At 38.9% G+C, this 22,431-nt stretch overlaps 2 protein-coding genes across 2 annotated transcripts in view; one reads left to right on the top strand and one right to left on the bottom strand.

The window, feature by feature from the left end:
• Positions 1–16,862, bottom strand: part of LOC5502422 (nardilysin) — a 51,024-nt gene extending 34,162 nt beyond the window's left edge. Inside the window, exons 1-14 of the mRNA XM_048727260.1 lie at positions 16,745–16,862; positions 15,898–16,192; positions 15,545–15,626; positions 13,801–13,901; positions 13,660–13,712; positions 13,282–13,355; positions 11,763–11,858; positions 10,462–10,499; positions 9,225–9,309; positions 8,586–8,643; positions 8,449–8,482; positions 7,257–7,296; positions 997–1,066; positions 464–541 (exon numbers count right to left, since the gene is read on the bottom strand). Of these exons, the coding sequence (XP_048583217.1) occupies positions 464–541; positions 997–1,066; positions 7,257–7,296; positions 8,449–8,482; positions 8,586–8,643; positions 9,225–9,309; positions 10,462–10,499; positions 11,763–11,858; positions 13,282–13,355; positions 13,660–13,712; positions 13,801–13,901; positions 15,545–15,626; positions 15,898–16,192; positions 16,745–16,785 (1,145 nt within the window). The 5' untranslated portion in view covers positions 16,786–16,862. The remainder of the gene's footprint in view (positions 1–463; positions 542–996; positions 1,067–7,256; positions 7,297–8,448; positions 8,483–8,585; positions 8,644–9,224; positions 9,310–10,461; positions 10,500–11,762; positions 11,859–13,281; positions 13,356–13,659; positions 13,713–13,800; positions 13,902–15,544; positions 15,627–15,897; positions 16,193–16,744) is intronic.
• Positions 16,863–17,185: 323 nt separating this feature from the next.
• On the top strand, positions 17,186–22,081 carry LOC5502423 (pre-mRNA-splicing factor 38A). Its single transcript, XM_001623557.3, has 9 exons — positions 17,186–17,351; positions 17,630–17,789; positions 18,211–18,332; positions 18,706–18,791; positions 18,910–18,951; positions 19,202–19,270; positions 20,631–20,722; positions 21,125–21,175; positions 21,255–22,081. Exons 1-9 carry the CDS (start codon positions 17,222–17,224, stop codon positions 21,553–21,555), a joined length of 1,053 nt encoding a protein of 350 aa, XP_001623607.3. The 5' UTR covers positions 17,186–17,221; the 3' UTR covers positions 21,556–22,081.
• Positions 22,082–22,431: the final 350 nt, after the last annotated feature.

Genomic DNA, 22,431 nt, shown 5'->3' with positions numbered 1-22,431 from the left:
TGTCTTTATCTAAGCTTTATATTGAGAATTACTCATAAAGAGACATACTGATTTACAAGCATGACTGCACCTGTTTACTGGTGGTTTCAATATTCTTCGAAAGCATTCCATCGATTGTATAAATTGTCTTATGGCTTTTATCATTCAAAATCTTTGAAGTGTTTTTATTGGTCATAACTGAAATGGGTGGCCAATCTGGGCAAGGCACTGACGAATACTACACATATTTTTAAGGCCTGGCTAAACTACAGTAGGAGAAATGGAGCATGCACCACGTTTCCTAGTTAAGCCACCTTGAAAATCATTGTAGCACGCCACAAATCTAAGATAGTTTAGAAAAATGTTCATTTTTTAAAATCATGTCAATGGCTAAACTAGGAAACATTAAGGAGACATGTCGCGAGCTAAATCTTGCGCCACGCCACGCCTCCACAGAACATGCATCTTCTTTTGGTGTACATACTTTTTGATCAGAAGAGAAAGAACACTTCCTGGTCCCTCGTGACCCAGCAGCCAGGAAATGTAATGCAGAGGCTTGATTCTAGTAAAAAAAAACTAGGTCAGTCTTATCTTGTACCTTATTTGTGTGGTTATTGGCAATATGTGCAAGGACACTGTCTGATGAAAAGACTTGGAAGAGAACACATTAGGAATCAGTGGAACATCATTATCAAGAACAGTCTTGAACAATACATACATTTTTATAAATGCAAACCCGTAAAAAAGAGCAGTTTACTTTGCCTAAAAGGTGTCTTTATCAACAAGATTCCATTATTCTAGATTGTAATTTTTTTTTTCAAACTATGATTGAGGGAAATGCCTTAATTGGCCGTATGTTTCCTAGGACTCTTGAGCTCTACATATGTTAATGTTTTTCATATGTATGCTTGGTTCTACAGAATCAGTTAGGCACAAATCAAAGGCTGTAAATGTGAGTATCTTTATTAAAGTCTTAGAGTATTTTACGAATTTTTTTCCTTTGGTAGTTAAGAGCACCTGTAATGCTGCTGTTGGCATGGCAACGTCCATGTGATCTCTAACTGGTGAATATCTCGAACAGGGACAACTAGAATTGGCAAGAGAATGCACACCATAAGCACATCATAAGGCAAGGTATAGAAAGGGTAACACATAAAGGAACATGCCAGAGAAGGCACATCATAAGGCAAGGTACAGAAAGGAATAAAACATAAGGGAACAGACCAGAAAAGGTATACATCATAAGGCAAGGTACAGAAAGGGTAACACATAAAGGAACAGACCAGAGAAGGTACATCATAAGGCAAGGTATAAAAAGGGTAACACATAAAGGAACAGACCAGAGAAGGTACATCATAAGGCAAGGTATAGAAAGGGTAACACATAAAGAAACAGACCAGAGAAGGTACATCATAGGGCAAGGTATAGAAAGGGTAACACATAAAGGAACAGACCAGAGAAGGTACATCATAAGGCAAGGTATAGAAAGGGTAACACATAAAGAAACAGACCAGAGAAGGTACATCATAGGGCAAGGTATAGAAAGGGTAACACATAAAGGAACAGATCATAGAAGGCACATCATAAGGCAAGGTATAGAAAGGGTAACACATAAACGAACATGTCAGAGAAGGTATATCATAAGGCAAGGTATTGAAAGGGTAAAACATAAAGGAACAGACCAGAGAAGGTACATCATAAGGCAAGGTATAGAAAGGGTAACACATAAAGGAACAGACCAGAAAAGGTACATCATAAGGCAAGGTATTGAAAGGGTAACACATAAAGGAACAGACCAGAGAAGGCACATCATAAGGCAAGGTATAGAAAGGAATAAGACATAAGGGAACATGCCCGAAAAGGTACATCATAGGGCAAGGTATTGAAAGGGTAACACATAAAGGAACAAGCAAGAGAAGGCACATCGAAAGGCAAGGTATAGAAAGGGTAGCACATAAGGGAACATAACAGAGATGGTACATCATAAGGCAAGGTATTGAAAGAGTAACACATAAAGGAACAAACAAGAGAAGGCACATCAAAAGGCAAGGTATAGAAAGGGTAACACAATAAGGAACAGGCTAGCGAAGGCACCTCATAAGGCAAGGTATAGAGGGTAACACATAAAGGAACATGCCAGAGAAGGTACATCATAAGGCAAGGTATAGAAAGGATAACACATAAAGGAACAGACCAGAGAAGGTACATCATAAGGCATTGTATAGAAAGGGTAACACATAAAGGAACACACCAGAGAAGGCACATCATAAGGCAATGTATAGAAAGGAATAAGACATAAGGGAACATGACCGAAAAGGTATATCATAGCGCAAGGTATAGAAAGCAATAACACATAAGGGAACAGACCAGAAAAGGTATACATCATAAGGCAAGGTATAGAAAGGGTAACACATAAAGAAACAGACCAGAGAAGGTACATCATAGGGAAAGGTATAGAAAGGGTAACACATAAAGGAACAGACCAGAGAAGGTACATCATAAGGCAAGGTATAGAAAGGGTAACACATAAAGTAACAGACCAGAGAAGGTACATCATAAGGCAAGGTATAGAAAGGAATAAGACATAAGGAAACATGCCCGAAAAGGTACGTCATAGGGCAAGGTATAGAAAGGAATAACACATAAGGGAACATGCCAGAGAAAGTAAATAGTATAGCCAGGTATAGAAAGGGTAACACATAATGGAACAGGCCAGAGAAGGTACATCATAAGGCAAGGTATAGAAAGGGTAACAAATAAAGAAACAGACCAGAGGTGGTACATCATAAGGCAAGGTATTGAAAGGGTAACACATAAAGGAACAGACCAGAGAAGGTACATCATAGGGCAAGGTATTGAAAGGGTAACACATAAAGGAACAAACAAGAGAAGGCACATCAAAAGGCAAGGTATAGAAAGGGTAGCACATAAGGGAACATGCCAGAGAAGGTACATCATAAGGCAAGGTATTGAAAGGGTAACACATAAAGGAACAAACAAGAGAAGGCACATCAAAAGGCAAGGTATAGAAAGGGTAACACATAAAGGAACAGACCAGAGAAGGTACATCATAAGGCAAGGTATAGAAAGGGTAACACATAAAGAAACAAACCAGAGAAGGTACATCATAGGGCAAGGTATAGAAAGGGTAACACATAAAGGAACAGATCATAGAAGGCACATCATAAGGCAAGGTATAGAAAGGGTAACACATAAAGGAACATGTCAGAGAAGGTATATCATAAGGCAAGGTATTGAAAGGGTAAAACATAAAGGAACAGACCAGAGAAGGTACATCATAAGGCAAGGTATAGAAAGGGTAACACATAAAGGAACAGACCAGAAAAGGTACATCATAAGGCAAGGTATTGAAAGGGTAACACATAAAGGAACAGACCAGAGAAGGCACATCATAAGGCAAGGTATAGAAAGGAATAAGACATAAGGGAACATGCCCGAAAAGGTACATCATAGGGCAAGGTATTGAAAGGGTAACACATAAAGGAACAAACAAGAGAAGGCACATCAAAAGGCAAGGTATAGAAAGGGTAACACATAAAGGAACAGACCAGAGAAGGTACATCATAAGGCAAGGTATAGAAAGGGTAACACATAAAGAAACAGACCAGAGAAGGTACATCATAGAGCAAGGTATAGAAAGGGTAACACAAAAAGGAACATGTCAGAGAAGGTATATCATAAGGCAAGGTATTGAAAGGGTAAAACATAAAGAAACAGACCAGAGAAGGTACATCATAAGGCAAGGTATAGAAAGGGTAACACATAAAGGAACAGACCAGAAAAGGTACATGATAAGGCAAGGTATTGAAAGGGTAACACATAAAGAAACAGACCAGAGAAGGCACATCATAAGGCAAGGTATAGAAAGGAATAACACATAAAGGAACAGACCAGAGAAGGTACATCAGAAGGCAAGGTATAGAAAGGGTAACAAATAAAGAAACAGACCAGAGAAGGCACATCATAGGGCAAGGTATTGAAAGAGTAACACATAAAGGAACAAACAAGAGAAGGCACATCAAAAGGCAAGGTATAGAAAGGGTAGCACATAAGGGAACATGCCAGAGAAGGTACATCATAAGGCAAGGTATTGAAAGGGTAACACATAAAGGAACAAACAAGAGAAGGCACATCAAAAGGCAAGGTATAGAAAGGGTAACACATTAAGGAACAGGCTAGCGAAGGCACTTCATAAGGCAAGGTATAGAGGGTAACACATAAAGGAACATGCAAGAGAAGGTACATCATAAGGCAAGGTATAGAAAGGGTAACACATAAAGGAACAGACCAGAGAAGGTACATCATAAGGCAAGGTATTGAAAGGGTAAAACATAAAGGAACAGACCAGAGAAGGTACATCATAAGGCAAGGTATAGAAAGGGTAACACATAAAGGAACAGACCAGAAAAGGTACATCATAAGGCAAGGTATTGAAAGGGTAACACATAAAGGAACAGACCAGAGAAGGTACATCATAAGGCAAGGTATAGAAAGGAATAACACATAAAGGAACAGACCAGAGAAGGTACATCATAAGGCAAGGTATAGAAAGGGTAACACATAAAGGAACAGACCAGAGAAGGTACATCATAAGGCAAGGTATAAAAAGGGTAACACATAAAGGAACAGATCATAGAAGGCACATCATAAGGCAAGGTATAGAAAGGGTAACAAATAAAGAAACAGACCAGAGAAGGCACATCATAGGGCAAGGTATAGAAAGGAATAACACATAAGGGAACATGCCAGAGAAGATACATCATAGGGCAAGGTATAGAAAGGGTAACACATAAAGGAACAGACCAGAGAAGGTACATCATAATGCATGGTATAGAAAGGGTAACACATAAAGGAACACACCAGAGAAGGCAGATCATAAGGCAATGTATAGAAAGGAATAAGTCATAAGGGAACATGCCCGAAAGATACATCATAGGCAAGGTATAGAAAGGAATAACACATAAGGGAACAGACCAGAAAAGGTATACATCATAAGGCAAGGTATAGAAAGGGTAACACATAAAGGAACAGACCAGAGAAGGTACAGAATAAGGCAAGGTATAAAAAGGGTAACACATAAAGGAACAGACCAGAGAAGGCACATCATAAGGCAAGGTATAGAAAGGATAACACATAAGGGAACAGACCAGAGAAGGTACAGCATAAGGCAAGGTATAGAAAGGGTAACACATAAGGGAACAGACCAGAGAAGGTACATCATAAGGCAAGGTATAGAAAGGGTAACACATAAAGGAACAGACCAGAGAAGGTACATCATAAGGCAAGGTATAAAAAGGGTAACACATAAAGGAACAGACCAGAAAAGGTACATCATAAGGCAAGGTATAGAAAGGGTAACACATAAAGGAACAGACCAGAGAAGGTACATCATAAGGCAAGGTATAAAAAGGGTAACACATAAAGGAACAGATCATAGAAGGCACATCATAAGGCAAGGTATAGAAAGGGTAACACATAAAGGAACAGACCAGAGAAGGTACATCATAAGGCAAGGTATAAAAGGGTAACACATAAAGGAACAGACCAGAGAAGGTACATCATAAGGCAAGGTATAAAAAGGGTAACACATAAAGAAACAGATCATAGAAGGCACATCATAAGGCAAGGTATAGAAAGGGTAACACATAAGGGAACAGACCAGAGAAGGCACATCAAAAGGCAAGGTATAGAAAGGGTAACACATTAAGGAACAGGCTAGCGAAGGCACTTCATAAGGCAAGGTATAGAGGGTAACACATAAAGGAACATGCAAGAGAAGGTACATCATAAGGCAAGGTATAGAAAGGGTAACACATAAAGGAACAGACCAGAAAAGGTACATCATAAGGCAAGGTATAGAAAGGGTAACACATAAGGGAACATGCCAGAGAAGGTACATCATAAGGCAAGGTATTGAAAGGGTAACACATAAAGGAACAATCAAGAGAAGGCACATCATAAGGCAAGGTATAGAAAGGGTAACACATAAGGGAACACACCAGAGAAGGCACATCATAAGGCAAGGTATAGAAAGGGTAACACATAAAGGAACAGACCAGAAAAGGTACATCATAAGGCAAGGTATTGAAAGGGTAACACATAAAGAAACAGACCAGAGAAGGTACATCATAAGGCAAGTTATAGAAAGGGTAACACATCAAGGAACAGACCAGAGAAGGCACATCATAAGGCAAGGTATAGAAAGGGTAACACATAAAGGAACAGACCAGAGAAGGTACATCATAAGACAAGGTATAGAAAGGGTAACACATAAAGGAACAGACCAGAGAAGGTACATCATAAGGCAAGGTATAGAAAGGGTAACACATAAAGGAACAGACCAGAGAAGGTACATCATAAGGCAAGGTATAGAAAGGGTAACACATAAAGAAACAGACCAGAGAAGGCACATCATAAGGCAAGGTATAGAAAGGGTAACACATAAAGGAACAGACCAGAAAAGGTACATCATAAGGCAAGGTATAGAAAGGGTAACACATAAAGAAACAGACTAGAGAAGGTACATCATAAGGCAAGGTATACAAAGGGTAACACATAAAGGAACAGACCAGAGAAGGCACATCATAAGGCAATGTATAGAAAGGAATAAGACATAAGGGAACATGCCCGAAAAGGTACATCATAGGGCAAGGTATAGAAAGGAATAACACATAAGGGAACAGACCAGAGAAGGTACATCATAGGGCAAGGTATAGAAAGGAATAACACATAAGGGAACAGACCAGAGAAGGCACATCATAGGGCAAGGTATAGAAAGGAATAACACATAAGGGAACATGCCAGAGAAGGTACATCATAGGGCAAGGTATAGAAAGGGTAACACATAAAGTAACAGACCAGAGAAGGTACATCATAAGGCAAGGTATAGAAAGGGTAACACATAAAGGAACAGACCAGAGAAGGTACATCATAAGGCAAGGTATAAAAAGGGTAACACATAAAGGAACAGATCATAGAAGGCACATCATAAGGCAAGGTATAGAAAGGAATAAGACATAAGGGAACATGCCCGAATAGGTACATCATAGGGGAAGGTATAGAAAGGAATAACACATAAGGGAACATGCCAGAGAAGGTACATCGTAAGGCCAGGTATAAAAAGGGTAACACATAATGGAACAGGCCAGAGAAGGCACATCATAAGGCAAGGTATAGAAAGATGAATCACATAAAGTATTTAAACTTTCAACAATGACTAGAGACTGATTAAAAGGTAATCATTATCAAAAACCTACCTTTGTATAATTTGTTAAACTTGCTGTCTTCAAATGGAAGCTTTGAAATAAAAAAAGGTTTAACTTCTCGATTAAGTTGCATTGTGGGTAACACTTGTCATGGAAAAAAAAGGCAATGCAGGTTTGACCAGAAACCAGGGTAATTTTGGCTAACAACAGGGGTAGATCTGAGTTCCAACAAGGAGGGGCCAAAGAAAAGATTTTAAAAAAAGCATTGCTATCTCCAGGATTTCTTACACCTCCTTACATCAGGGCTTCTGGAATTACGCGCTTGTGCGGAAGAGCGTAATTTGGCTTTCTCCGCGTAATCCACAAATTTCTGCGTAATCCCGTGTAATTTAGCAAAATTTTGAAAGAAAAAAACATTTAAGTGCACAGCTGATGTGTTTTTTTACGGTTCTTACCTCTATTTCTCGTAAAAAAGACAGATACTCTTCATAAGAGTGCGATATCTCGAACTGAATTTCGAAAACAAATAAAATGACTAGGCGTTCTTTGCTAAACCGCGAAGCCTAGGACTAATAATAATAAAATACCTTTTTTAATTGGCTGGTGGCTAGGAGCCAATGAAAACTCGCCTAAGATATTTTAGCGCAAAAAAATAACCTTTTTGAAGTTATTTCGTGCTTTCCTTCGGAACAAATATAGTTTGGGCGTAACCGTTGATATTCCGTGTAATCTAGCGCGTAATTCGGTAAAGAATCCCGCAAAATTTTGATTTTTAAAGAAAAATGTATTGCAAAAACCCGCGTAATTTAGCGCGTAATGATTGATTTTGCGCGTAATTCCAGAAGCCCTGTTACATTATTTCATAAGTAAAATCTTTGAGAATAGGGGTTGCCACAGCCCACTCGGCTGACCCCTAGATCTGGCCATGGGCAATTACGGATGGATACACACCAGCATACGGTATTGTTTGAATAAAAATGCACCAAAATTTTCTATATTGTAAATAAATAAGATACATACAATTTTAATTATTAACGATAATAAAACATGAATAAGGGGTTGTGCTCACAGCACACTGTTTTCCTTGGCTGCTGCCTTTTTGTTTATGTTTAAATGAAAAAATACAGAGCTAGACATTTTGTGGTAAATATTTCCATACAATACAAGGAATACTGTTTCCAATATAATTTTCTTGAAAATCTGGATGCACTTTAAATTGACTGGAAGGTCTGCAATTACTTACAGGAAGCCCATCAAATCTTGGCTTTGGTAATGAGCTAAAAGAAAACATCGATCATTTAATTCTTGTTGACATTGTTTTAATAATGTTTTTGAGCCAGGTATCATGCTATTTAAAAAAAAAAACATTATGGTACTTACTTGTTTGGAACTGTAGAAAATAATTTCTCAACCCAAAGCTCTAGTGTATCTAGAGGTTCTGTTACAGGAATAAAACAAAAATGTCAGGCGCACCCCCAGAATTAGTTGAGAGGGGATGTGCAGTCATAGGTATCATATTGAAAAAGAACAGCAATTGACAATCCTTTAATAAGATTTGACCCACTTTTTGGCAGCAAAGGGGTGTGCAAGTGTGCCCTGCACAACCCCATGTTTGTGCTATAAATGCTATTTATCACATCTTATTTGATCTCACTTGATGTTAAGCATTTTATGAGGAGTTGAGGAGATATTGTTAGAACTTGTGTATGCATTACACAAACAGCCTATGGGAGAGCTTTTGTAAGCAAACACAAACACTACTACAATCCCAAACATTGTTGAAAAAAGAAAATGTTGTGCCAATGTCATGTAAGTGCACAAAGACTCAAACAGTGTATTTCAACATCAAACCAACACTGAACAATATCAGGCAACATGGTGTAAAAACATCACAGCATTGTAGGATTCAATAATGACAACGAAATAAAAGAAATGGTTAATTTAGCTTTTATTTTATGATTCAAAATGAGGTTATCTTACATATACCATTTGTAGTCATTAGCATAAATCAAACCATACCTTTAGAGCAGACAGCCAAAGTCATATATTGACTTGAATACATCTTTGTCATAAATTTTTTAAGCTGGCCACAAACATCAATACCCTAAAAATAAAAAGAATACAGTGGTTAAGAGGCTATCCTCGGACTGAAAAAAGTGGCCAACTAAGATGAGTTGGCAGATTGGGGGTAGTACATATATACTGTACTGTAAAAACATAATAATATTTTTGCAGTAGGTGAATTGGATGCCTAATAGACAAATAGAAGTGGTTAACCCATTGACTCCTGGCTATTTTCGAGCTAAATTTACAAAAAAACAGACTGAAAACAGATACCTCCCCCCTATTTTGAGTTTTATACAGCCCATCAAAGATAAACACTGCTGCACCTAGTCAGCAGTATCTTAGCTTTTCAACAGTGCTTTGTGGTCTGCAGCACTCAATTATTGGGGCATAATTGAGTGCTGTGCTTATGGATACTTGCAAGCAAAGGTGGACTTATTGTGATTGTTTTCTTCTTTGGCTTTGCCTGGATGAGAAAATAATTTTCTAATGAATCACCATAGCTCTCCAAAATACTGTCTTTTCTGAAACCAAATTAATTCCAAAATTGTTTACACTGCTATTCTGGGTCTGTATGACCTGGAATTGATTTGTTTGGCTCTGGGGTGAAAAGACTTATAAAAAAACATATGATTTTGGGGAGAAGTGTTGACTGGCCCTTCCCTCTCGAATTTTTCCCAGGATCTCCCACAGAATGCTTTGCAATACGTAATGGCATCCAAGTGGTTTCACGATCCTTCAAGGAGTGGACATTGTGTTTTGAGGCCATGGAAATGAACCTGGAGGATCAGAATAAAGGTAACTATCTGTGTCTTGGGCTGTGTTTGCTTATCTCTTTTCCTTGTGTGGTATTATGAGCGTTTTGTTGAGAGGAGTGATTCTGCTTTTTTTTTTTACCTTGTTCGATTTGATGTCTGTCAAAGAACCTGAGCTATTATTTGGCTAAAGGTAGTTGCTTTCACCTTGGTTGGATGCATATCTTCAAGACTATTTATCCCTTAGACTGATGCCTGACTATTTTCATCTCATTGTGTTTATTTTGCATTTATGAATTTTTTGGGTTGTGGGTACTTCTCAAGGCCAGTACAGGCCGGTTAAGGGTTCTATGTGTTTATAATATATAACATACTGTTATGTATAATATACATATTAAAAAAGGAGGCAAAGAAATGTGAGTGTTTCGCATATGTACCTTTTCTTCAGGGGTAGTCTGCAAAGTTGATTCACTTCCTGAGATAAACCATTGATATATTTGTTTCATTTCCACCACAAATAAAGATATACACCCCTGTGACTCACTAAGTGATGAAAATCTGAAAACTGGAGCCAAATAATTGCATAGTGTGACTGAAATTTCTACAGATGTGATCTTGTGATGCCAAACTGTACTAAGGACACTGGGTGTCCATCACTGACCTATATCTTATCAGGACCTTCACCCCAAACTAGTGGTAAGGTGCCTATGAATGACCTACAGTATATTTCAATAGGACCTACCCCCAAAGAAACTTGTGGTAAGAAAATCCACCCCTGGCCTATATCTAATCAGGACCTACCCTAAAGGAACTTGCGGTACGGGTGTCTATAAATGACCTACAGTATATCTCAATAGGACCTACCCCATAGGAACTTGTGGTAAGGGTGTCCATCCCTGACCTATATCTCATTAGGACCCACCCTAAAGGAACTTGTGGTAAGGGTGTCTATGAATGACCTACAGTACTGTATATCTCAATAGGACATACCCCAAAGGAACTTGTGGTAAGGGTGTCCATCCCTGGCCTATATCTCATTAGGACCTACCCCAAAGGAACTTGTGGTAAGGGTGTCTATGGATGACATTCAGTACTGTATATCTCAATAGGACATACCCTAAAGGAACTTGTGGTAAGGGTGTCCATCCCTGGCCTATATCTCATTAGGACCTACCCCAAAGGAACTTGTGGTAAGGGTGTCTATGGATGACATTCAGTACTGTATATCTCAATAGGACCTACCCCAAAGGAACTTGTGGTAAGGGTGTCCATCCCTGGCCTATATCTCAATAGGACCCACCCTAAAGGAACTTGTGGTAATGGTTTCTATGAATGACCTATATATCAATAGGACCCACCCTAAAGGAACTTGTGGTAAGGGTGTCTATGAATGACCTACAGTGCTGTATATCTCAATAGGACCTACTCCAAAGGAACTTGCAGTAAGGGTGTCCATCCCTGACCTAGATCTTATTAGGACCAACCCTAAAGGAACTTGTGGTAAGGGTGTCTATGAATGACCTACAGTACTGTATATCTCAATAGGACCTACCCCAAAGGAACTTGTGGTAAGGGTGTCTATGAATGACCTACAGTACTGTATATCTCAATAGGACCCACCCCAAAGGAACTTGTGGTAAGGGTGTCTATGAATGACCTATATATCAATAGGACCTATCCCAAAGGAACTTGTGGTGAGGGTGTGCCCATCCCTGGGCTAGATCTCAATAGGACCTACCCCAAAGGAACTTGCGGTAAGGGTGTCCATCCCTGGCCAGACTCTGTAGTAGCTGCATCTTTTTCACTTGATCATTTTGGTAGCTCATGCGATACTCTAAGCATAGGATTGGTCAAAAGAAAAAGACTTATAGAAAACAGTTGACCACATTACATGTGCATGCCAGTGTTTGTCAGCCGGAACTTGCACAAAATCTCAAAACACTTTCTTCTGGTTGGGGCTGTAGAGCACATTTTTTGTTCTTTGCTTTTTTAAAGAGCCTTTGTCAGCCACACCTTTGCTAATATTTTCAAACAATATTGGAAGATAAATTATGAGAAGAAACCCCAAATAACTAACTAAAGATAAAATTGTATGCTTCATCTACCATATTAAATAAAAAAAATATTGCAGCAGTTTTCCCAAATCAGCCAATAGAAATGAATGCATTTCAAAAAAAAAAACGACTGAAAACAGATACCCCCCTATTCTGAGTTTTATACAACCCATCAAAGTCAAACACCACTGCACCTAGTCAGTGGTATCCTAGCTTTCCAACAGTGCTTTGCGGTCCCCACTTTTAATCCACTTTTAGTTGATGGTTGCTTGTATTTTTCATCAAAAATAGCTTAAGCTATATTGGGAGAGTGTCCTAGGACATCATGAAATCTATTGGGGCATAATTGAGTGATGTGCTTATGGATATTTGCAAGAAAAGGTGGATTCATGGTGATTTTTTCTTGCTCGGCTTTGCCTGGGTGAGAAAATAATTCTAATGAATCACCACAGCTCTCCTTAATGCTGTCTTTTCTGAAACCAAATTGATTCCAAAATTGTTTACACTGCTATTCTGGGTCTGTATGACCTGGAGTTGATTTGTTTGGCTTCGGGGTGAAAAGACTTATTAAACTGACTTTGGGAAGAGGAGTGTTGACTGGCCCTGCCCTCGTGATTTTTTTCCCTGGATCTCCCAGAATGATTTGCAATCCGTAATGGCACCCAAGTGGTTTTACAAGCCTTCAAGGAGTGGACATTGTGTTTTGAGGCCATGGAAATGAATCTGGAAGATCAGAATAAAGGTATCTATTTGTGTCTTGAGCTTTGTTTGCTGATCTTTCTCCCTTGTGTGGTATTTTGAGCGTTTTGTTAAAAGGGGTGATTCTGCTATTTTTTCCTTGTTCGATTTGAAATTTGTCACAGAACCTGTGCTATTATTTGGCTTAAGAGTATTTGCTATCACCTTGGTTGGAGTGATGCCTGCCTGAGTATCTTCATCTTGTTGTGTTTATTTTGCATTTTTTGGGTTGTTGGTACTTCTCAAAGCCGGTTGAGGGGTCAATGTCTTACTCTTAGTACTTTGCTAGGATGACTAAATGATGGATGACAGAGGCTTTTTAAAATGGAGAATATTTTTTGTCATGATTTGGTATCCACATAAAATCTCAATGAGTCCTTAAAAATTAGAGAAGATGTCAAGGTCTTTAGTATAAAGCAACATATGAAATACTGTAAATAACTATTTGTGATAATTTTAACATACCAGACTCTACAGCTTTGATTTCTCTTTCAATGCTTCCAGACTTCAGCAAAGGACAAATAAAGAATTGTGCGAACCTGTGGTAGATTAGCATTTTACTAATAGTAAAAAAACTGTTTTGCTTTGTGATTCATAGAACTTTGAACAGATAGCGGAATGTCTTAAAGTCTCCTCTCACAACTCAAACCCGGGCACAAAATGTAAAAAATATATAGCAGAGGAAAAGTTAAGGACTACAGCTCTCATATGCACATTTCTTATCATTTTATATTGAAAGAGGAGTATGGTTACCAGCCCCCCCCCCACGCCCCTCCATCTCACCTCAGATCTGGTGATGATACTGTATGTAAATAATTTAATATTAATAAATCATTAACTCACCTGTCAAGAGCTTCCCTAAAGTGCTTCCGCCTCACATCAAAAACAAACACAGTCTGAAAAAATATAAATACTTCACCATTAAAAAATACTTTTACACAAAAGTATCTTATGTATATAAAGCAGCTCTAATAAAGCACTTACTCTTTCACAGTCTGTAAAAGCATTAGAGTTTCCTCCATGCTTTTTGATGAATGCATCAAAAGAGTTCTCATCAGGGTATTTCTCACTTCCCATAAACACCACTGCAAGGGAAAAATGCCAGCAGTTCCTTTAGGTTTCATTAAGGACAGGTCCATCAAGAGAATTCTTATCACCACCTCACTTTCATACAGTAACAACAACATCAACAACATTTATCATTATTCATCCATAATGAAGTGACAACTAAAAAAATTGATTGGAGAAACAGGTCCAGGAATTCCATAACCACCATTTTCACTACCAGATGATACAACTATAATCACAGGTCTTCTGGAATTATGGGCAGGTGCAAAACACATAATTTTCCTCTCAGCGCATAATTCGCATAAAAAATGCATAATAACACATAATTAAAAAAGGGAATACCAATGAAAAAATGCTAGTTTCTTGAGCACTTCAAATGTCTATGTCCGATTTTCCAGCACTTCTTTGGGAAATATAGCACTATTTCTTTGCCAAAAGTAGAAGAAAGTATGGTTGAGTATCAAAAACTACAAGGAATTCCACCCTAAAGCTGTTGCAAACTGGGCACTACTGTAACTCTATGGTTGAGTATCAAAAACTACTAGGAATTCCATCTAGGAATCATCGATGACCTTACTTAAAGCAAAAAAAATGTGATAAAAGCAAAAACATTCACATCTCTTGAAAGAAACAAACAGTTTCACAAACTCGGTAGGTGTCATGTTGGTGTCAAGGGGGGTGCTCCAATATGGATTGATGATATGATCATCAATGATGTCACTAGAAGCAAAATATGCTGACGTCATCAAAATAAAAAATATTTATATCTCACGAAGAAAACATCGTATGGCAGCCAAACTTGGTAGGTGTCATGTAGGTGTCAAGGGGGATGCAACAATTCAGTCATGTGTTGTGTGACATCATCGATGACCTTAGTAAAGCCAAAAAAAGTGATTAATTAAAAGCAAAAGCATGCATATCTCTTGAAAGAAACATTGTTTCACAACAAAACTGGGCAGGTGTCATGTTTGTCTCAAGGAAGGTGCAAAAATATGGTCACATGATTTGTGACGTCATCGATAACGACACTAAAAGCACAACTATTCCAATTTTATTAAGAACAAAAATATCCATATCTCATAAAAGTAACATCATATAACAACCAATCTTGAAGGTGTCAAGGGGGGTGCACCAATTTAGTCATGTGATTGTGACGTCACTAAAGCAAAAATATTCTGACGTCATCAAAATAAAAAAAATATTTATATTTTATTAAAGAAACATTCTATGACAACAAAACTCAGTAGGTGTGATGTATGTTTCAAGTGGGGTGCAATGAGGTGGATGCCATCGATGACGTCAATAAAATGTAAAACTACCCTTACGCCAAAACATTGTTTGACAACTGAACTCGTTATGTGTCATGTAGATGTCAAGGGTGGGGGGAAGGGTGTATAACAAGTTGGTCGTGTGATCTGTGAAATCATTGACGTTGTCAATAACAGAAATATAATAATATTTAATATTTCTTAAATTATTAAGCGAAAATAAGCAAAGATTTGGTCGTTTGGAGCTCCGCTTTTATGCAATGCCTAAATACATATATTAAGCATGTTCACAGATACAGTATTGTTGTAATCAATATCACTATGATCCCCCATATTCACCCCACCAATAATATGACTAATGATACAGTAGCTACACTGTACAATAAACTTACTATGCTCTAAAAAGTGAGCAAGCCCTGGGATGTCATCAGGATCCGAGAAACTTCCTGTGCCGATACACAGTGCTGCCGCTGCCTGAGGGCCAGATAAAAAAAAGAATGTTAGAAACAGACTTACAAAAACACATAACTTTACCCTAAATATTTTAATTTATCCATGGTTTCAATTTATTTTTATGAATATCTGGCATAAACAAAAATGCAACAAGTGCGGTTATTGATTATCAATTGCTGAGTAAAATATAGACAATCTCAATATCCATATACTGTACATATGTTGGCTTAGCCATGCATGAATAGTATCCCAACAATAATCACATTTTTCTATGCCAAGAATGTATAATTACAAGTTTTGTGTCTTTTCCTTTGGCATGCTTCTCTTCCGGCTTATGTGGACCCTCCTCCTCATCATCACTTTCATCACCATCCATGCTCACATCACTCTCATCATCGCTATATTTCTCAGTTTTGTCATCATCATCACTCTCGCTCTCCGTCTTTTCTTCATCCTCATCTCCACTTTCCTCCCCAGAATCATCATCATCTGTCTCACTGTGAGAGCTTGATTGGGGCGGCCGTGTTGTCACAGTATCCGTGTCTGATATCAGCAATGCAGTCAACCCATTTGGAAGTGTTATCACCCTGTGTTAGAAAATATGTATTACTACCATAGTACTGTACATACTCTCATTAGTCCCAGTATCACTGTAAATAAAATTGATGACTGTATATTGGTAGTTTGGCTACCACAACTGAACAATCATTACAGATACTTGAGTTAACTGACTGACCGACCTACTGACTGACTGACTGACTGACTGACTGACTGACTGACTGACTGACTGACTGACTGACTGACTGACTGACTGACTGACTGACTGACTGACTGACTGACTGACTGACTGACTGTGTGATTGCCCTTTTCGTTTATTCAATGGAAGAAAGAAAGTGACAACAAGAAAACTTAAAGCAAGTTAAAGACATTAACACAGGGTCAAATCTGTGAACTGAAATACCCGTACGGGACACTAAAGTTAAAAAAAAATTGATCGCACATTCAAAACAAACGCTTTATAAAATATTTCCAAAAAAATAGCCCGAGAGAACATTTTCACATATATAAGTTTATCATAAAGGCATTTCACTAGCATTATAACTTTAAGTCTAAGCAAATCAGGAAAGCGATTACAACACCTGTATTCTCGGGGGTCGTTTGGCGACTTTACCGGCGCCATCTTTTTCTGAACAGGGAAAACCGGCTCAGTAAAATACAGGGTACCCAATAATTGAAACAAAAAATTACAACACCAAAATAGACTGTCACTAAATATATATCGCCTTTCTATACATTTTCGGATAAAAATGCCATTAGAAATCAAGAAGTTTGTATATTTTTCCTTGAAGAAGCTATCAGAAGCGGTCCCCCTTTCTTAGTATTTTCGCGTAAAACTGGGGCAAAAAAAAATAAAATAAAAATAAATTACACCATCGAAATAGTTTTAAAAACATAGACTGTCACTAAATATATCGCTTTCCTATTTATTTCCAGATAAAAGTGTCATTAGAAATTAATAAGTAATTTGTATATTTTTCCTTGAAGAAGCTATCAGAAGCGGTCCCCCTTTCTTACTATTTTCGCGTAAGACTGGGGCGACTTGACGAGAATCCAAGATGGCGAACCGAACAGTTGCGGACGCCAAAAACATTAAGGGAACAAATCCGCAATATCTCGTCGAGAAAATCATCAGAACAAGAATATATGAGAGCAAATACTGGAAGGAACAATGTTTTGCCCTTACAGGTAGAATTTTTAGGAGATTGATAAAGCCTATCCCCTTAAAATCATCGTCAATTCTTAGGTTTCCTGTGAAGTTTGGAAGCTTTGTGAGAAAAAGGGAAGATTTGTCTTATTACTAATTCTTGCTGCCTTTCGAGCCCGCTTAATTCTCGATAGTTTAGTCTTTAAGAACGTTACTGGACCAACTAACTGTCAATGCTTTTATTTAGTTGATTTTTATTTACACGTTTATTTACGCTCGGTTCGTAGACATCAGCACATGTTAACAAACTTCTTTGCAGCTGAATTGCTTGTTGACAAAGCTATGGAGCTCGATCACATAGGTGGAACATTTGGAGGCAACATCAAGCCAACTCCTTTCCTTTGTTTGCTGCTAAAAATGCTACAGATTCAGCCAGAAAAAGAGATTATAGTGGAGTTCATCAAAAATGATGATTACAAGTGAGTAAGACATGGTTACCCCGGCTACAGTAAACTGCAAAATACCCGTCCATTCAATTTGTAAATCCAAAACAATGCCACCGCAGTCTGTGGTCCCACAGTGAGTTTGGAACGCAGTGGCAGTCACTTGTGCTACTGTATTTCCCCTTATCAATATTCACCATTCTATTAACTCACTCCACTCCGGACCGTGCACCGTGATGGCAGTTCTTTTTAATGTTGTTTCACAATTGACAGGTGTTCTGCAGTTGCTCTTACCCCTCAAAAAACAAGTAATTGAGCCACACAAAATACTAGTTTTTTCTCTGCTTGAGAGCTGCATACATTTGTCGAGTTTAGCTTGCACTTATTGTTTCATACTTTTTACCATATGTTTTACACACATTGAAACCCTGTATTTGAGTACGTACTTTTACTAAAGGTATGTGCGTGCTCTTGGGGCAATGTACATGAGACTGGTGGGGACAGCCCTTGATTGCTACAACTACTTGGAGCCTTTATTTAATGACTACAGAAAACTGAAGAGGATGAGCCAAACAGGAGGTAAACATCTTGTAATCGCAGCAAAATTTAAGTGTGCTTTTTATTTTAATTTGTTTTATTTTATTTTATTGACTTCTCTACAAGTGGCAGGGTTACCACAACAACAAAGCCATTTACTGGGGGCTCTTGAAAAAGGATAGTTCATACTTACCTTGCACTCAGTTGTTTGCAATTTGTTGATATTTTTTCTATGCTTACACACATAGATAAAGTGAATTTTGAATCCTGAAAACAGTAAAGCAGTTTCAAATAGAAAACCAGCTGGCTCCCAAATATCTTCTTTTTATTTAAGGGTCGATATCTACAAGACAGATTTTTTTATCAAAAATGATTATTAAAAACTAAATATAAGAAAGGATTTTTTATCTTACAGTCTATGAAGTGGTCCACATGGATGAATTCATAGATGATTTGCTGAGGGAGGACAGAGTTAATGACATAATTTTACCCAGAATACAGGTGAGCTTTCTTGGTTATGACAGTGATGTTATCTTGATTGATATTGCAGCACTGTGTTACAAGTGGTACTAGTATATAGCATGTTGTATCTTGATTACTTTTTGTATTTCCAATGTAGGCAAGACATATTCTGGAAGCAACAAATACCCTCGAACCAAGGGTTAGTCTGAATTTTTAAACATGCATCTGTGTACAAATGACATTGAGGACACTTCCCACAACCAGCTGAACAGAACCACATCTTTGGGGAAATATAATGATTTCCTTTCACATACTTAACACATTCAAATCACTGAAAAAATTGAGAAAAAAAAGATGTGGTATTCTTGGTGTATGATTGATAAGCATGTACCAAATACAGTACTACTGTACTTACTTAAAATAGTTATGTTTTGTATTTCTAAAAATAGAGAAGTCTGTTAGAAGATGATTTGGAGGACATGGAGTCAGAGGAGGAAGAGGAGGAAGAAGAACACAAGGTAACAGCCCCATCCATGCAATACATCTTGCATGATCATTAAGAATGTACATGTTACCTCCATAGCTAAGCTTGCCTGGTTAGCCCCATAACCTATACTCTCAACACTGATAAGCTTGCCTGGTTAGCCCCATAACCCCCTTATCCTCAACACTGATAAGCTTGCCTGGTTAGCCCCATAACCTCTACTCTCAACACTGATAAGCTTGCCTGGTTAGCCCCATAACCCCCTTACCCTCAACACTGATAAGCTTGCCTGGTTAGCCCCATAACCCACTTACTGTCAACACTGAGAAGCTTGCCTGGTTAGCCCCATAACCCCCTTACTCTCAACACTGATAAGCTTGCCTGGTTAGCGCCATAACCTCTACTCTCAACACTGATAAGCTTGCCTGGTTAGCCCCATAACCTCTACTCTCAACACTGATAAGCTTGCCTGGTTAGCCCCATAACCTCTACTCTCAACACTGATAAGCTTGCCTGGTTAGCCCCATAACCTCTACCCTCAACACTGATAAGCTTGCCTGGTTAGCCCCATAACCTCTACTCTCAACACTGATAAGCTTGCCTGGTTAGCCCCATACACCTCTACTCTCAACACTTATAAGCTTGCCTGATTAGCCCCATAACCCCCTTACTCTCAACACTGATAAGCTTGCCTGGTTAGCACCATAACCCCCTTATCCTCAACACTGATAAGCTTGCCTGGTTAGCACCATAACCCCCTTACTCTTAAAACCGATAAGCTTGCCAGGTTAGCCCCATTACCCCCTTACTCGCAACACTCATAAGGTTGCCTGTTCAGCCCCTTAACCCCCTTACTCTCAACACTGATAAGCTTGCCTGGTTAGCGCCATAACCCCCTTACTCTCAACACTGATAAGCTTGCCTAGTTAGCGCCATAACCCCCTTATCCTCAACACTGATAAGTTTGCCTGGTTAGCCCCATAACCTCTACTCTCAACACTGATAAGCTTGCCTGGTTAGCGCCATAACCCCCTTATCCTCAACACTGATAAGCTTGCCTGGTTAGCCCCATAACCCCCTTACTCTCAACACTGATAAGCTTGCCTGGTTAGCACCATAACCCCCTTATCCTCAACACTGATAAGCTTGCCTGGTTAGCACCATAACCCCCTTACTCTTAAAACCGATAAGCTTGCCAGGTTAGCCCCATTACCCCCTTACTCGCAACACTCATAAGGTTGCCTGTTCAGCCCCTTAACCCCCTTACCCTCAACACTGATAAGTTTGCCTGTTTAGCTCAACCCCCTTACCCTCAACACTGATAAGCTCTGAGATTGTCACTTACATACAAGTTACTGTTCAATCTTGTGACGCATTTAGTATGATCTTTGCAGGAATCTCCTGTCCACCACCGTAGCCTCTCACCAGAGCCGAGACGTGGGTACCGCGACCAACGCCGGAGAAGCCACTCCCCTGCTCACCACAGGTACAAATTTCATTAATCACATTATATGATCCAAACAGATCACGTGAGTTTAAACTTGTGGGGTGCTGTGATGTGTAAAACACCTTTTTTAACTTTAATGCATTAGGGATAGTTTAAATGGCTTGAGAATGTCAAGATAAATGCAAATAATTGCCATCAAGATGCTTAAACCGATTGATGATAGCTCATTTTGTAACAGCTTTTATATAGAACATTGATTACAATGTAAGAGAAATTTTATGCGTGCACCCATGTTTCCGTGTTGTTTTCGCATTAAGCCGCCAAAGAAAACATTGTTGAGAGCTCAAAACTGTTCCTGATCAGAAACCTGGGCGCGCTAGAAATGTTCATATACTTTTGTGCACAGGTGCGGATCATATGCTTTTGTATTTCTTATTTCAGACGAAGTCGATCACGATCGCGTAGCCGCTCTCCCAGAAGAAGACGAAGAAGGTAATATTTCATCCGACACCTTTTTTTTTATTATCTAGATATTAAAATAGATTTCAAAGATCTAAATTTTTTTTTTCAGCCGTAGTCCCCGAAGACGCCGCCGCTCTCGCTCGTCTTCGCCACATCATCGCAGCCACCGAAGTCGTAGTCGGTCACGTTCGCCGCGCCGTCGGCACTCTCGATCACGTTCGCCTACTCATCGGCGGCACCGATCGCGATCTCATTCGCCCGAAAAGAAAAAGCACAAGAAGAAGGAGAAGAAAGAGAAAGACGAGAAGAGGAAAAGCCGAGCCGAGGACGAGGGCTTGACTAAAGAACAGCTCGAAATTAAAGAAGCGAACGAACTTAGAGCCTCTTTGGGGCTCAAGCCGTTAAAATAGCATGACTATTGATAGACATTTCGTATTGTTACTGTGTATTTTTGTTCCATGAGGATGACTGTGACAAACCAGCGTCCTCCCCAGATCCATCCCAAGTCTACAGTATATCCGAATTTAGATCGTCTTTCGCCATTTTGTACACGGCTATATAAAACAACCAAAGAACGCAAATTAGGCTGAGTCACTAGTAACTTGTTGTGCCTGTGGAAATGCGAAGAAAGCTATGAAGGAGAACTTTTTTTATGCTAATTCTAACACAAGTTCGTTTCCTACATACTCCCTTGCCAGTGACGGGGTTGTACAGTCGGCCATTTGGTTAGGAAGAGTAGCGGAATTCCGAAATAAAAGTTCAGTTCCCTTCCATCGCCACACTATCATAGCAAGAGCCCCTGACATTACCTTGTATGTTTTGTACTATTGTCTTTGTTTTGCCATGTAGGAAAAGAAAAAAAAAAGAAAATATACATTTTTGAACCTTGACTGCATAAGTACTGCAAATTGTTGAAAAAAAAAATGATCAGGATAATCATTGTTTTCTTGTATAACGCGTAAATCATAGAAATGCTCTCGCGCACTGAAGTCCATCACAAGAAATTCTAGAGCAGCAACTATATAATTCTAGAGCGGGAACGATATAGAGAGAGGGCTTATTTTGTGATGTCTTTGACACTAGGTATTTTTGGTCCTACGAAAGTCTCAGTTGAAAAAAAGAACGTTTTTTTTGGTGGGCGAGGTAGTGTTTAGGGACGGGGGACCTAGTACAATAATCGCATGCAAGCGGGGGGTTATTGCAGAGTGGAGCTTACAAGAAATGGATGGCTTGATAGGCTTTATACTGTAAATCCTCAAATATTCACATAAATATAAACATAGAAC

This window comes from Nematostella vectensis, chromosome 1 (genome assembly GCF_932526225.1).
Source record: "Nematostella vectensis chromosome 1, jaNemVect1.1, whole genome shotgun sequence".
Lineage (NCBI taxonomy): Eukaryota > Metazoa > Cnidaria > Anthozoa > Actiniaria > Edwardsiidae > Nematostella > Nematostella vectensis.
Note: the sequence above shows the minus strand (reverse complement) of the source record. Positions and strands in the feature narration are given on the sequence as shown.